This window comes from Neomonachus schauinslandi, chromosome 5 (assembly GCF_002201575.2).
Source record: "Neomonachus schauinslandi chromosome 5, ASM220157v2, whole genome shotgun sequence".
NCBI lineage: Eukaryota > Metazoa > Chordata > Mammalia > Carnivora > Phocidae > Neomonachus > Neomonachus schauinslandi.
In genome coordinates this window covers 143333764-143351295 of record NC_058407.1, presented here as the reverse complement: position 1 = coordinate 143351295, position 17532 = coordinate 143333764, and the positions used below count along the sequence as shown (strand labels likewise).

At 42.5% G+C, this 17532-nt stretch overlaps 1 protein-coding gene across 4 annotated transcripts in view; it reads right to left on the bottom strand.

Annotated features, from left to right (window-relative positions):
• Positions 1 to 17532, bottom strand: part of RBFOX1 (RNA binding fox-1 homolog 1) — a 332921-nt gene that overhangs the window by 111184 nt on the left and 204205 nt on the right. For all 4 annotated transcript variants that reach the window (XM_021698134.1, XM_021698135.1, XM_021698136.1 and 1 more), the window contains 2 exons: positions 13193 to 13336; positions 6602 to 6655 (listed from right to left, as the gene is read on the bottom strand). In XM_021698134.1, the coding sequence (XP_021553809.1) occupies positions 6602 to 6655; positions 13193 to 13336 (198 nt within the window). The remainder of the gene's footprint in view (positions 1 to 6601; positions 6656 to 13192; positions 13337 to 17532) is intronic.

Below are 17532 nucleotides of genomic sequence, written 5' to 3'. Positions count from 1 at the left end.
AATAAATTTACAGTGTCTTCACAGAGAAGAAAATGAAATAACGAGGAAAAAAAAGGGAACCACTTTCTTGACATGCAAATTAAGAATAAAATAAAATAAAACGTGTGCACGAAATTCAACAATGAATGCCAAAATCTTCTAACATTGCCTACAGAGTCATGCCGTGTGGTCTTAAGAACATCTCTTCTTCATGCAATTTAGGGTTATTCAAATTTGTCAATTTTACAGCCTTAACTTCTCAAAAATAAAAATTATAAGACTAAAAAAAAGGAAAGACCTTTTTCATAATAAATCTTAAACTCTTTGATCTAATAAACAAAATAATCACATGAAATGAATTGAAATAAACATCAATTGATTAATAATGCAAACAGTTCAAGTAGTGTTTTTTTATATTAATACTGTCCCCTCCCCTCAAAAACATATATGCTTCTGAATTTGTCAACTTTCCAGGCTACTTCATTAACTGAAAAGGGAAATGTATGTACGTATCGTAACGTCCTAAGACATTATCTTGATATTCATTTGTCAAATCAACAGGTAGAAAATAAAGGAGCTTTGTTAAGAGAATATTATTCACAAAACACTCTGGGCACTTCCTCTCTTACTGATAGACAACAAATAGACCCTTTATTTCACCACTGGCATATTTTGTTTTAATATTTCAGCCTCAAAAAACAACCCCACTAAACGTCACATTGTCAAAATCCACCTTTTTTTCTTCACTGACACTGTTCCTAAGAAGAGTACAGAAAATATGACACATTATTTTTAAAACCCCTAAAAATATTTGTACATCTTGTTCAGAAATATACACCAACCTTTTGAAACCATTCCAGTGTAAATTTGCCCAGCTCATTCTGGTGAAACAATGCAATGTGTTGGGACTCCTATTTGCAACTGGGTAAACTTCAATAAAGGGACATGCTGGTTTTAGGCTTAGTTGGGACAGTCTGATATTCAGTCTCACTGATAAAACAGACAGTAATTACAAATAACAAGTAGTCATAACCAACTAACGCTAACTCCCAACGCCTCAGTAGGTTGCTGAAGTAATATCCAAAGCTAGGGTATTCAGAGAGGTGTTGGCCTATGGTCTGCCCGAAGAGAGAACTTTCCAAAGTCAATATGGGCTCATCTATAGGAGATCCCATCTGTGGGTGGATTCAAGCTAAATTAAATGATTATTTGACAGAATTCTATAGAGAAAAAATAAGCAGCTTTACTTTGGAGGATTGGACTGAAAAATCTTTTATAATATGTCCCACTGTGAGGATCTGTGATTAGCATAAGTCTGGATGATTTGATCAGTATAAGCCTTTATGCTCCATAAGAGAAGGAGCATATATAACTTTGTCTCATACATCACTGGTGGTACACCCATGTGAGGTGTCCCAATATACTAGGCTAACCAATGAATTTTGAAATAACAGCTCTTCAATGGACCGAAGACAGAATTTGAAGGCTTTGCTCTATTAATGGTGCTGACTCTTGCTTAGAGGGTCCCAAACTTGGTTGCACAGTGAAAGGAAGCAGGGGGCATAGCATATGAAACATTTAGATTCCTGAGCCCCGCCACATAGCTACCCAATCAGAATCCCAGAGTGGAGCCCAGAAATCTGTCTGCTGAGAAAGCTACTGCACAGCCCAGCAGCTGCATTCCCATGGCCTCTCATATCACCAACCACCATCAAAGGCAAGTTCCAGTTCCTTGTATGAGGTAGAATATTATGTTGCCGATTTCCAATGAGCAACTTATGGAGTGGAGTGAGTCTCAGAGATGAGTATCTGTCTGACTTGGTGATTTGGATCTTAGGTGCAGGGGTACAGCCATTGTCCCCTCAAAACTGAACTCTCTAGCACGCACAGAATGTCATACATCTAACAAATAAGGGAAATGAGGACTCTGGCTGCATCAGGGGCAATTCTCTCACTAGGCAAGCAGAGAAAATCCACAGTCTGAGTCTTATCGATGGAGGGCTTGGTGGTATCACTGCTGTCCATGGGCACCATTCATGAAGCCACCTGCCATACATCATCCCAAAGAATCACGTCATTGTGGTTCTCGTCTGACCCCAAGGCAACCCACACTGGCCTAAAATCAGCACTATGTGCATCAGGGAGACATGAAGGTGGAGACAGAAATGGTTTTGAAATCTATGTGAAGTTCACTACATTCCCATGTTCTCACTTTGTTTTGAAGTAAGATAATATATATGGACGCTTCTTAGTCTTACTTTCATTTTCTGCTATATTCTGCTCTCTTTCTCTGTTTTGTTTTGTTTTGTTTTTTTAGGTCCTCAATATTTCTTATTTCCAGCTGCTGAGATGACTAGTTGAGATTCTAGAAAGTTGGGTTCAGAAGTGCTTGTTCCAGACACAGTCCCCAAATACCAAAGGGACTATCCTACCTCTTCCATTGGACACTCACACCTCACCCCAAGGCAAGAAGGGACCTGGCCTCCCTGGGTCAGAAGATCGCCAGAATTCTCACCTGGAGGGTGATGCCAGTTACCTGGCCATTTTCAGGTTCCCTCTGCCAAGTTCAGGTGCTGGGCAACTCTTTGAAACTGGTGCTGAGGCTATTTCTTTTATCCTGCCTCATGGTCAGAATTCTATCTCAAGGAAACCACAACTTGGAATTCTGAAAAACATTCTGAATATTTTTATCTCAGCCTTTAGAAGGGGAACGGAAGAAGCACATTCTGGACTTGGCCTGAGAGCACAGGAGCTGGGTGCAATGCTGGACGTGGAACCCTTAACATTCTAGAGCATGCAGGGCACACGGCTCGGACCAGGTGCTCTTTGCTGCAGGAGACGCACTGCTCCCAGGGCTCACCTCCGTAGAGGGGTGGGGCCGAGAGAAGGCGCAAGGTTGCTGGAGAAAAGACCCAGTGAGGTGACCGTGACATGTGCCACCCCACGTGGGAAAGCATACTAATGGGGATCCCGAGATGGAGTGCCAGGCCAGTGTGACTTGCTTATTTTGAAATCTCTTGAGAATTGTTATCCTGTCCTTTTTCCATATCCCAGTTATTTTTCTGTTTTGGTTTTGTGGTATGTATTTAGGTGATAGCTTCCTTCTTTGTATTAATGAACCTGTAACATTTTATATGTTAAATAAAGGCTCTGAAGCACCCGGGACAGAAGAGTGCGCTGGTTTTTCATCTTCAGGGAAATCCTCTAGTTGCTGGTGCAGAGAACTATGTATAAGAAGGGAGCTGTGGACACGAGTCTAAAGATGCATTTTTCTGTGGGACTCAGAGCTTCACGTCTCACTTCTCCCCACTCCCCTTTGCACGTGCAGCTCCCTCTCCCTGGAGGACCACCTTCTCTCCTTCCCTTCCCTGGGAAATTCTTACTCATGAGAATGTTCACTCCCAGCTTCAATGCCCCTTCTTCCCAAAAGCCTTCCCACCCCTAACAGTATCGGTCTGCCTGCTCAGCCTCTCAGCAGCCGCCCACTTGCCCAGAGCACAGCACACAGTCATTGGTCTACGTGGTCTGTCTCCCCCACCACTCAGGAAAGTCTCCGAGAATCACTTCGGTCTCACTCGCCATGGATTCACCCATCTTCTTGCACCTGGGATGGAACCAGTCCTCACAGATAATCTACTGAATCAAAGATCAGACTGTATATTTCCCGGGTATATTAAGAAGTAGCTCTCTCTGGCTGTATCCCCCACATACATCGTTTCAGAGTTCATCAAAATGTTTTTAAATCTCCTAAAAGGAAAAAAATGAATGATAGGATCTCTCACCCCTAAGTGCTATCAAATTCTCATTTTCAAAGTCTGGCATGTCTTTTTACAGTGTACTTGCTATCCATGTACCCATGAGCTACTTATGCTATACATTCTCAGGAGAACATAGATAGTACCTGTGTTTGAATAGGGTACACACACGTGCATGTGCACACACACGCACATACACACACCCACCAAACACCCAGAACACACAGCCATACTCACTGAGCACTGAGTGACCTGCCTCGGGGACCAGGGAACTCCTAGCTCTGAAGGGCCCACCCGCTTCCTGCCTGCTTCTCCTACACCAGATGCTGAACCGGAGGTCGTAACAGTGGTTCAGATTTCTCAACCATTTAAATGGAAATGTCCCTTTAAATAAGGCCCTTTCCTGCAGACGATAATGTCAAGTCTGAAAAATATCCCTGTGTGAGCTACTGTCCCCATTTAGCAGTTCCCCAAAGGACTGTCTCGAGGACACTCCAGTCACACTGAAACAGTCAGCCCCCGGCACCTGCCAGACCGCCTCTTTCGGAGGGAGCCTACCCACCCAGGCTATTCTTGATGTCTCCTAATCAAAAGTAAAAAGCGGGTTCACAAAGTCAGTCGCTGGATGTGGCAAACTTAAACAGTCTTCACTGCTAAAGCCCCAGAGACAGGCTAATCATGGCAATGACAGAGGAAGTATTAAAAATAGTACCTCCATTGTACTTTCAAAATAGCAAACGATATTCTTCTAATGTCCCGAAACAGCTCTCGAAAGGAATTAAACAGCTTTTTCCAACTGGCAAAAGTTACAAAACAAAATATAAATTAAATATAAATTAAAAAAAAAAAAACAACCTTTAAAAGCAGTAGCGCCACAGACTCAGGATTACAAGAAAGTTGGCCAACATTCCAGGTCATCTTCTAGGATTTTGCCAAGAATGCATCAGGCCTGAGTGAAAAGGATTAGTTAGGCTGGGCACATATTTTTTTCTTTTTCTTTTCTTACTTTTTTTTTTTTTTTTTAGATTTTATTTTTAAGTAATCTCTACACCCAGCGTGGGGCTTGAGCTCACAACCGCGCTGACTCCTGAGATCAAGAGTCGCAGTCTCTACCGACTGAGCCAGCCAGGCGTCCCTGGGCACGTTTTTTCTTAATGCACTTTGCGTTGCAGGTATAGAAACAGCTCTTATGATGATTTTCATATAAGGAGCAGAAAGAGAATTAACTTATGTTTCCCGCAGCCTAGAGGTCACGTTACTGATAGAAGAGTAACTAAAATACCTGAAATTTTGGGAGAAGAAGACCCTTGCACTAGCAGAACCAGAGAGTATAATGAATTGATTTTTTTCCTCCTCATCCAGCATATCGCATCATCATTTTGGCCGTGGAGAGGAGAATACTGGAATTTTCTTCCCTCACATCAAGCTGCATCATCCTATCCAGGAGGGAAAGGGTGCCGACTGCCCAAGGAATAATACATGCAATTGTTTGCTTCATGGGAAGGAGGTGGTTGTTGTGCCCAAGAGAGCTAGCACTTGCCTGCCCCCTTAGAGAAAACCAGTTCTTCTTGTAACCCTCCTGGATACTGACTTGTCCCAAATTGCCTGCGTGAGGAAAGTTACGGGGCTAAATCCAGTATCTCTCTGTATCTGATAAGCAATTTGTCCCAATATCCACTTTCACAGTCTGAGGATGCAAGGGAGCTTAGAATTCCTTTCAGCCTGGGAACAGCACTCTGGAAACCGGGTAGAGTTATCGAAAGTGGTCACTTTCTGGCTGCTGAGGTCACTCTCTGAGTCCTCTGACAGGACTGTTATCACTCAGTATCTGCTGCTAAGCTGAATGCACTGCTTTCCTCAGGGGAGATTCTGATAGAGCCCTGGAGTTTTCTGTGCGTGCCGGTGGGATGAGGACACTTTAGCTACCGCAAAACACCAGTGGGCAAAGGGGCATTCTGCATTTAGATGAAGTGTTGGCATTTGTCTAAAACAGGAAAACACAGTGTGTGCAACTTTAACAACGGGCCTGGAAGGTTTGTTGAAACACAGACTGCTGGGCTCCCATTTTGAGTGTCTGATTTAGTAGGTCTGGGTTGGACCCCGAGAATTTGCATTTCTGGTATGTTCCTAGGTGCTGCTCTTTGGGGGACCTCATTTTGATGACCTCTGATAGACGGGATGCTTTGAGAGAGTTGGGCCTTTTTTTCCCCCAACATATTTCCATGCTGAAGGTGCTGGAGCCTTTCCAGCACCCTGATTTTTACTAACATGCTTAGGTCTAGGAAAATCGGCTTAAGAATTGGTCTCCTATGGAAAAAAACCAAAAACCAAAAACCAATTCAAAGCAATGGCAAATTGCAAAAGGTGGAGCGGTAAACATATTAATGAAAAAAACTATATTCAAAAGGTTGGTGTATATGAAATTTTCTCCCCTACAACCCAGGAAAATAACTGCACTTTATTAATACAGAATAATCACATATTTACCTGCGCATGAGACTATCAACTCACTTTTTAATATAAAGAACATAATTATCACTGAAAAACAAAAATGTAGCAACAACATTATTTTTTAGGCATGGGTAATTTTCCTCTGGAAACTTGATATATATATATATATATAGATAGATAAATAGATAGATAGATAGATAGGTATAAAACAGCAATTTTAAATTACCCCCTTATACATTTAAACTGAACCCAATGTATTTCCCACCATTTTGGAAACTGGAGAAGGTCTCTAAAGGAATTCCCACTGAACTGTATTTTCACAATGTGCTAATTAAAAGAGTGCAGTTGTTTCCCATTATCCATAGCAAACATTTAAAAATAAGCTAAACAGTCCTAAAGTAAATTAAATCGCTTACCTTTGAGCCCCGCTCATTAAAAATAATTTCAACATCTAAGATTTTACCAAATTGCTGCAAAGAAATAGAAATGTTTTATAAGCAAGAGGAATGGAGTAAATCATACTATGCACATTGGTAATTGTACCCCAAGTCAGAGTTTGCTTTTTTTCTTTTTTAATATCAGGGATAGACATTTGATGTTGTTTTATCCTTAGTGATGTGTTTGAACCAAGAGAAAAAACAACCACACATATGATTTCTATTTTACTGGATACCCCACCGAGTGAGATGTCATAGTATGGCCCTGGTGCAAAATGTGTAGTCAGGTGGTTAGTTCTATTTTCCTTTCTTTATGTGTGCACAATTGCTTTCCCAGGCACTGAACAGCAAAGATTAAAACTGGCCGGAGTATAAACTGACCCTCCTAGGCTACTCCACTAGCCACTGGGAGAAGCACCGTTGATGAGGTGGGATTTTGATGGTAAAATGTCCAAGTGGAATCTGATGGTGAGGATGGTGGCCCTTGACCCCTGTATAAGCTACAGCAAGAGCCAGGCCATATAAGAGAAGTCAAGTACAAACAGATGAAAGCAAGATCCACCATGTGGACATCCATCATAATCAAGACACCAGCATAGCTGTGATTAGCCCTGAGGCCAAAATGTACTTCTCTCAAGATGATTCTTCATTTTGTTAAACAAACAAATAGATTTTAGACAATTAGCAGGAATAGGCTGTATAAAAAGTGAAAGCAACTCGACATATTCAAGCATTCAAACATGGTTCCAGATTACAAATAGGGCAGCCAACTAAATTACAGATGCCTAGTTAAATTTAAATTTCAAAATTTTCAGGATAATTACATCCCCTGCAATATTTAAGATACACTTATACTTAACAAAATATGTTATCTAAAATTCAAATTCAGCTATTGTTATCTTGTATTTTTTTTTATTTGATAAATCTCGTAGTCCTACTGAGAAAGCAACATCAAGCAATTCGTGATTCACACTTTAAAAATAAGGGAACAGGGACCCTGAAACCAGAAGCATCTGAGAGTTCAAGAGCCTCTTCCCCTGACACTGGGGGTCCTTTCCTTTCTCTTAGATTGCATGAAATACAGTGGGTATTTTTGAGTGTGCAGGTGGGAGAGGGTATCATAAAAGTATGTGACGTGGTCCAGGAAAACTATGAGGGGAATTTTACCCTGATGCACAGTGAGGGCAAGTGCTCGTTCTAGTGATTAAAAAGTAAACACAACCACATGAAGGATTATGTCCATCCTCCTTCTCCTTTATTTTGAGCTTTCATATTATAACATTCGCTTTTGCAGCCTGGAGTTTTATGACATCCTTTATTGCCCAAGGAGATTCTGTGTTCTGTCTCTCTCCCCTGGGTGGAAAGCATTAAGCAGCCTCCATAGCAGAGGCCAGAGTGGTTGGGAGGGAAAGAAAAGGAATAAATGATTAGAACACAGAGAACCAGAGGCAGCTTCCCTGACCACTGTGCTTCAGTCAGAGGATATGGGTGGCTGCGGGGGGCGGGGGGGGGGCGCGGAACCCTGAGAATAAGTGTCAAGAGGGTCCTACTAAGATTCGAGAAAAAAAATTATTGGAAACAGACAGAGGCTATCCTCTAGAACAAATTTACCTTTCTTGGAAAGACAGGAAAAAAAAAATAGGCACACTCCACTTGGAGAGAAATAGCTCAAAACCTTGAAACAAAAGTAGTTGTGACTAGGAGAAAAAGGAAACCCAAAGCTATGTCATGGAAATGTGCCTACCCCTCGGGATACGGACACGGTCAGGGGACTGCAGGTTGAATTTGTCTTGTTGAGCGAGTGGACGTGCTTCTGTGCTTCTCATCTTCCCGGAGAAGAAGGATAGGGAGAAACGAAGAAGAACAGCTGGGAGAGGTGAGGGGAGGACTACATTGCCAGCAGGTATGACGGAAATACCAAGACACTTACAGCGAACTCACCCTGCAATTTGTGGACACTCTTAATTTCCTTTTGGTCAAGAGACTATTCTTCTACAGAGCATTTTCAGTGCCCTAGATTTGGGCAGAGAAAATCGTTAAAAATAGAAGAAGAAAACTTCCAGATTTGGGGAATGCAGGATTTGCCGTCGAAAGCTGAACTGAATTTCAGAGTAAAGACTCCCCCAGTTTGTGAAGTCCACAGAAGCAGTGATTCCGATATAACCTCCTTAGAATATTTAGTCCACACTGATGCTATTATGTTTATCTCAGGCCTAAGAGCATGAAAGCATACATGTTTATGAACAGAGAAGCTTGAAAAGGACTCCCCAAAACCATGAAGCAAATGTCATCTATGGAACATTCTCCAAGCGGTCAACACGAAAGCGCTCCCTTTAAAACAAGATCTGGCTGAGACAGAACCAACCAATCAAGAAGGAATCCTAGCATGTGTCATTCCCTAAATGGAACAATGACACCATATGCCCTGAAATGGTCTCAAATGTTTGCCTCCCTAGCGGTTGCCATTGGGTGGTTGATTCTCAGAGCCAGTGAAATGAGCAGTGAGAAGAACACTGATATGCGCCCCACTCCTAAGACAGTTGCGTACTATATTTATAGTATCAACAGTTTAATTGGGAAGTTGGGTACTAATGATGTAAACACAGCTGGGACATGTGCAGTCTAAATAGACATGACTCGCAGATTTAACTTGCATTAGTTTGCTCGACACCCATGTGCCGCCACATTCGACAACGTCTCAGGATCCATGCAAGGTGTCTCAATAGCGGGATCAAGGATAAAATCCGGAAGCTTCTAGGCATGCACTGGGGCACATACATACCAGGCATTTTGAGACATTCTCTGATCAAATAATATTTCTCTGAAAAACTGTGGAAGATGCTCCGTGGGTACAGCATAAAACATGAAAGTAAAGGTTAGTTCAAAGAGCACACACAGAGGCGAAGAAAAGGCATCATATCAGTTTTCTTAGGGTTGGCTTCATGTTTGGAATGCAGAAATGGGAGGCACCATGCCAGGTCCAAAAAAAAAAAAAGGCCTCACTCATTATAACATCACGGTGCATAGAATTTGGCATTAACGCCAAAGGTTCAGGCATCTCTATGTTATTACTAAAAAGGTGACCGTGAAAGCTTCTTTTGTATGTTCTGAAAGTCACGTGGTCTGTTTTGGGGTGACAATAATGAGTGACTTCCATAGATCATAGTCATACCCAGAGGGTCTCTATCAAAAGCCAGGCTGTTGATTACAAAAGCAAGGCTGTGATGTCAACAAGGGTATTGTGCAAATTTGAATCCTACACTCAATGAGTAGCTACTTCTGAAAACAGTTCTATAATGCAATGTGTCATGTCAGTGGTCTGGATATATTATAACCACCTCTCTCACCCAAAACCCAGATATGTGTAAATTTTAAATGTTAGGTTAAAGAACCATTCTGTCCAAGAGCAAGCCATTATAATCAATTTGGTGGAAATCCACCCATTCCTTTCATGGGATCATTAAGATTTCAAACATAAAGGATGCACACCCTCATGAATGCTCCCTGAAAAGAGGACAGAGCTCAAGAATGAAGTAGCCAGGCCAGAACCAATATTTCTTTCAGGGAAACATCTAGAATCAACGCCTCTGATCTGTTCATTCACGCCCCAACTGGTGTTGTAAAAAGACTCTGGGCTCTACTGTGGTCATGTAACTTCTTGACCAAGGAATGTTCCACCTTGACAGGAAGGAAGGAAGGAAGGAAGGAAGGAAGGAAGGAAGGAAAGAAAATCTATGAATAGTTAGAAGATTTAAAGCCAAACACTAGAACAAATGCTTTCAAAGGAGGAGGAAGTAAAGAATTTCAAGTACTGAAGAACATGGTGGAGTAAAGGTAACCAGAATCACAATGAATGGGCCCTGAAGCCACAAATTAAACACAAATATGTGAGGCACCTGCAGTGACCATTAGGCCTGCAGAAATTGCAAACTTCTGAATTATTAATGGTTGCAAAAGTTGTTATGAGCACAGCTAGGTTTTAGGCAGTTGGAGAAAGGAGCTTCCTTTTTTGTCTTGTTTTGGTTTGGGTTTCAAATCCCCATGGCTGCATTTAACAAAAGAAATAAAGGAGAAAAGCCCAAAATCTTTGAGAGGGTTTTTCTCTGTAATAACCCCCATTCTAGCCCCAGCCAAAGTTAAGAGGCAAAGGCAAAATATAGCAATAAAAGGAGAGAAGAGATTTCATGTCCAGATGACTTGGAAAAGACCTAATTGGAATCAAAATGTCATTTCTTACAGTAAGTATGACCTACAAGAAGAAACGACACTTAATTCTCTCAACTGGAGTGTGGGGAGCCAATCAGAATGTTTACAGATGCCTTTCAATGTGATTCATGCCACTAAATGTATCATATAACCAGAATGGGATTGCCACCACCAATGCTTGGTTGGGAAGAACAGATTTTTAGTATTTAAGTTCCATTTCTTCAGGATAGTGGTTGTAAACCAAGGAGGCCTCAGCATTATTACAAAGAATCCAGGAATCTGTATGTGCCCCCAAATTTTTATAGCCGAAACTCATAAAAAAAAATCTTGCATACTTTTAAAACGAACACAGATGCTGTTTGTGATGAACGAAATTAATTTCAATATTACTGAAATGTATGCCACATTTTCTTAATTGATACTAAGTGTATCTATCATCTGGTCAAGTCGATGTCAGTTGCTTAGAAATCTTTACTTTTACAAAAACTGGCTCTGAAAACAGTGGATTTTGATCATGGTTTGACAACTGGGTAGTACGTTCAATATTTGGCAAGACCTTGCTGTGCACCACTTGCCCTCGCCCTGTAAGAAAAGAGAGGCTCAGATATCCATGCAAGCAGGATGCCGTCTTTGGGAGTTCCAGCTGTGGATTATTTCCAATACCTCTCTGACCTGGCTGTGTAGCCCTCCGGTGACTTTCAAGATAACGGAGAAGACCAGGGAGGGAAGAGCGCCCTCGGGGTTGGGAGCAAGGGTGGGCTGCAGTGAGTGACACCATAAAAGAGCACCAGGATGATCATTAAGAGGGCCAAATTCAAAGCCAACCTCCCAGTGACACCTGATGAGTAAAGATGGACTGCGGAGCAAGACTTTCTAACCTGACGTGGCAAGAGGAATCTAATTCCTCTGGCTGCCCATCATTCAAACCTGGTCTCACTGCTTTATACACACTTAACCTCCACTTTCACTTTGAATGCTCTGCACTTTTCAAAGTCATCTTTGACCTGAGAGTGCCCGAGGGTATCTCTACTCTGCAAGAGTTAGAGGGCTCAACTCAAGGTTATTACCAAACGAGAGAGATAAAAGTGCAGAAGCTGACCTTTTCCTCTGAAATGTCAGGATTCAAGTCTGGGTATCTGAATATTAGGACGCTAGCTCTGCCTTTGTGTCAGATGTGGACTTGATAAACATCATGCATGGTAAAGAAATAGAAGGTGCATACCAGCTAACCCCACAATCGCAGTCATGAACCAGAGCATCCCTTTGCATAGGGGGAATGAGGTCTACTTGGCCCAGGGTTTGGCATTAAAATTTGGCCCCTTCTTATTCCTTCTGTAATACTTGCATCCATCCACAAACTCTTAGAGGACCAATCTCCAGGCGGCCAACCTTTACTCTAAGTCAAATGCTAAGGATGTAGTTCTGTTCATGGAATCCACAGAAACCTCCCATCAATGCTGGGATGGATGTCATGGACAAACAGGCTGACTACATTTGCAAAAAACAAAACAAAACAAAACACCCACTAAGGATATCTAAGCCCTGTCAGAGTTTTGTCCTTCAGAGCCCAAGACGTGGCTAACTCATTCCTTCCCAAGATGGACAGTGCAAGATTTCATCCAGAAAAAGAATCTGAGTCATCATGTCCCATGAGGAAGCAACCCTATCATCTATTTTCTCTGGGTTGATGGTGGCTTCTGCCCTGCTCTGGGTTTCAATCATGGTAGCTGGGCAAGGCTGTCATCTGTGACAGAGAACATCACAGTAAGAACTTCTGAATCCTCGTCACTAATTGCGGGAGAGTGTATACTGCAGGATGCAAGTCAGACTTAGAAATCTCTAGCTTCCTTTGTTTTGCTTTTCAATGAAGCTTTATGCAGAAGTCACTATTCTCTAGCGCTGCTTCTGAAATCTAAATGCACAGTGCCTGGGAAAGAGTGAGGTATGCAGGAATATGTCATGATAACTTTGGCAACTATGAAAGAGAGAAGAACCCAAAGGACACAAAATGTTTATTTCAGCTGTGACATAGGGTCCAGGGCCACTTGATCTGGGATCATCAGTGGGCTTCTTTCAATGCTATTTTATCTGGGAGCTCATTTTCTGTTTGATTTTCCAGTTACTAATTAGAAGAAGACCATTTGGCAAAGCGGGACCATGGTGAACCTATACAAAGACATTTAGACTAAAATCATGAAGAGATTTAGGTCACAATATACCCACCGACTAGGATCTAAAATGCCTTTTTCCCTCCCTATGTAAACATCGAACTTTTGTGTTGTGTAAATACCAGAACTTACATGAGGAGGAAAGGGCTCTGGGGACCCCAGTGCGGACACTGCAGAGGAGAAACGCTCTACTTACGCCAAACATTTGTCGGAGGTCCGGATCCCGGAACCTGAAGGGGATGTTGGAGACATGCAGCCGCTTGGGCTGGGACTTGTTTTCTGTGTTTTCAGAAGGTTGTGTCTGGGGCTGGCCATCCGTTGGTGCCGCGTCATCTGTCTGCTAAAAGGACAAGAGTAAAGAGGCTATGAGTGGACCTGTGTGCTCTTTCCAAAGTGCTTTAGCTTGTCCTAAATGGTAAGAAAATGCTGGAACAAAGGAACAAGGACAAGGAAGGAGCTGCTGGGTCATCCATTCATTCGTTTATTCAACAAGTATTTATTGAACATTCCCTGACAGCCCAAGGTGGAGCTGGGATTCAGCAGTGAGCAAAGCAGACAAACTCCCCGCCCCCACGGAACATAATTCTTATGGGGGGGTGTGTGGGGGGAAGGCAATAAGCTCATTAATAAATAAATATGGAGCTGGTAGAAGGAGAGCATTATGGAGAAAAATAAAGCAAGGGGAGGGGTAGTTGGTGTGGAGGTGTTGGGGAGTTTTAACAGGCAATCAGACTGATTGATTAACCTGTCGTTAAAGGTAGGAGAGGGTGCATCCCTTAATCAAAGGTGTCCAAAATCTTAAGATACGCCTGCATAATTGTTGTAACTGTCCAGATAAAACATTAGCAAATGGAATAAAACATTTGAGAAGGCTGTTTGGTGTTCTGCAGTCCAAGTAACCATCTGATTGACTTACTTATTTATTTTTTTTTTTTTAAGGTTTTACCTTCTCGTTTCTTGGTTGTGCAGGCCTCTGCTATCCATGACAGCTGACCCCCTGTGGCTATTTAAATTTGAATTAAAATTAAGTAAAATGTAAAATCCAGTTTTTCCTTCACACTAGCCACATTTCAAGTACTCAATAGCCACCTGTGGCTAGTGGTTTCCATGTCTGACAACGAGGATCTAGAACATCTCTGGAACGTTCTATGGACAATAGTGGTGTCGATAAGGCTATGCTATTAGCATAACTCATTACTCTGCTTCCCACTCTTGCCACAATAAAAGCCCGGACAACATGATATTATATCAGCACATATATAGGCAGGAAAGTTACAGTAACACTTGGTACCATGATAGCCACGCCCATACTCTTGGTTCTCGAGATGCTTCTGGATACTTTCTCTGCAATTAGCATCCATTGCCTCTGGGTGGCAGTTGATGCCACATCCACATCAGTTACTTGCTTCTCCAAAACCGTAATGGAAAACCTATGTGGAAGCCCATCAAATTTACGAGGGAAGAATCAGCCTCACCTACTTTTAAACAATTTAGAAGCATATAACTGGGACAAAACTATCAATGCAATCAGGCAGGTGTAAGATAATAAAGACACAGAGGAGACAACTTCACCAAGTGAAATATACATATATATATATAATATATTTTACATATGCATATAAATATAAATGCCTTATATAAATATGGTTTACATATTATATATACCACAATAAAATGGCCATAATTAGTGACTTTCTTGCCAATCCTTGTATTTATTGACAGACTTCATTTGCATTCTCCTTCCTAATAACCCCTGAATTGCATTTTGAAGTCAAGACTTCCCAGAAGCTGGCACACTACTCTTCCAAGCCAGTTTGGGATCAAAACCCCCACCGGATGACCTCTGCAAGTTTGAAGTGTTACGTCATGATAACGTCAACACTGCCCTTGGTCGTTTTGTCTGTGCTGTTGGAGTGGAATAAGGAGGAGGACGGTGACAGTCTCCTAACCTGGAAAGTGAGTAATAATAATAATAATAGTGCACACCTTCTAAGGCTCTGTGAAGACTTAGTGCAGTAATATAGGCCAGCTTGGCAGAGTTCTTGGCACATGAACTCAATAAATGGAAGGCAATGAATTTTGTAGAGTGACGGTGACTTTTTCTTAAAATGTCAAAAACAAGAAGAAAGAAAGCCTCTCTCAGGAATCATGCAAAGGAAAGGTTCTCCTTCGCTTGTTAAGCACGTTTTTCCTGAGCAACTACTATGTGTTGGACACGTAAGTTAGTCCTCCCAACACACGTTGTTCCCAGTTCAGTGCAAGAGAAAGAAGAAGGAAAGAGACATTTGTGAGGCTGGGATCAGAGTGAGTCACAGAGGGCTGAGTAAACTTAAATCAGGGACATGCCGCACAGCTGGATGTTCTGGGAGCCCTGCCAGTTCTGGAGGTTACGTTTTCAGTGGGAGACGTCTAACAGAAGGGATGAAGGGGGCTGACGCCGTACCAACAGAGGGCAAGGCGCAGGCAAAGACGCAGAGGTGAAATCAGGTTCTGGATTCAGGGGAGTACATGGGCCCCTTAGTGTCATGGTCGGTGGGCGCACATGAAGGAAGGGCGGACAGAACAGCACAGTGTGGGGGTGTGTGGGGGTTCTATCACAAAGGGCCCTCTGTGCAGAGCAAAAGTATATTTCATGATAAAAACTAAGAGGAGCCACTTATGGATCATCGCGGGGTGTGGTGTGACCAGCATGAGACAATGGGGCTGAGCCATGGCCGACAAACAGTAAACGCAGGTCAGATGGCTGGTTGAGTCACTGACTGAACAGGTGAAGGTATTACGAGTGTATCAATAAAGTAATGAATGAAGGATGAATGAACGGTCCACTTTGCATCTTCAAGTGACAGTCAAATACAATATTATAACACCCACGCCCAAACAGAGCAGGGAACTGTGTTTTCTCTGCTGGTAACATGAGGTTTGGTTACACAACCAAGGTCCAGAGATGTCCTTGAATCGTGCACTTGGGGTCTTAGTACTCTGACCTAAGACTCTAGGTTTGCAGACACAGCAGGTGAGACCCCAGCTTACAGCCCATTTCTTCCCTCCGGTTACAGGTTGCTGTTCAAATGCAAATTAAAACAAGCTCCTTCTCATCCCGAGAAAGAAACTTAGATTTGGATTTGTACATAACTGCTGGATGTTTCAGCTTAATAAACCTAATTAGGAATTACAGAGATTATGATTAAACATATTAAATGATTAATAGCATTATGCCGCTCATGTGAAAATTAAAATTAATCATCTTTAGTCAAACAGGACTTTGGAGAAATCTTTGCGTTGTTTCCTTTGATAAAAACATACAACGCTCAATTAATCATTTTGTAGCATGGGCATGTGTACAAAAGCTCATAAATTGTTTTGTTGGAATACCTGTGTATTAAAAGTAATTTTTAAAGATAACATGTAAAATGGAAAACAAACCGAATGTGTTTCTGACATCGTGGGTGAATGAAGAGGAGAGGGAAGAGGAGAGTATCAGGATCCAGAGGCTGACTCCAGAGCCTGGGGCAAGGGAGGGGTGAGACCTTCCAGAATGGTCCTCACCGAGTCTCATATTGGTATATTGGGGTGAGAGCTATCCCCTTCCCTTTTTCTGGAATTTGTCAGGAAAAACATATTCAGGACAAGCCTGAATTTTAGGTCCCTATATTAGTCTGCTAAGAAATTACCACAGACATGGTAGCTAAAATCAACGGAAATGGATTCCCTCATGGTTGTGGGGCCCAGATGTCTACAGTGAAGGTGAGAAGGTGCTGTCAGGACCACACTCCCTCCGGAGGCTCTAGGGGAGAGCCCACCTTTGCCTCTTTCAGCTTCTGGTGACCTCTTGGCTTGAAGCTGCACTTCCCCAATCTCTGTTTCCACGTTCATATGGCCTTCTTCCCTCTGTGTGTCTGGGACTCACATCTCCCTCTGCCTTTTTCTTCTTATAAGGACATTAGTCATCGGATTTAAAGCTCACACTAGATCTTGTCTTGGGATCCTTAACTTAATTACATCTGCAAGGACCCTTTGTCCAAACAAGGTCATATTCATGGGTTTATGAAGGATGGGATGTGAACATATGTTTTGAAGGCCACATTCAACCCACTACAATTTTCTTCTAAACAAGCAAACAAACCGGAAGTGCACGTAGAATGAATAGCTGTTATCAAGAAGTGGATGCATTTTCTACCACTGAGGGTGGCATGAGGTTCTCCAAGGCGTTGGTCTCACACCAGGTCTAGAAGAAGAGAGAATGTCCCTGTCCGAGCTGTCCCAGGCTCCCATCTGTCACACTGGGAACTTTAATGAGTTGTCTAAAGAGAGATTTGAGGCTTCCCTTCATCCCAGCCTAGGCTGTTGGGCTGCCTTTGTGCACCTCCCCCTGGATGTGATGACCCCCCTTCAGCTGGGCTGAGAGGCGCTCGACCAGCCTCCTGAAAGGCATCCAACACTCTAAAAACAAGGCTAGGTCTGCAGGTTCCCTGAGCCTAGCACTGTAGCTCACACAGATGGACAAGCAGTTAGAGCGTCCCCGAGAAGGTTGGTGAA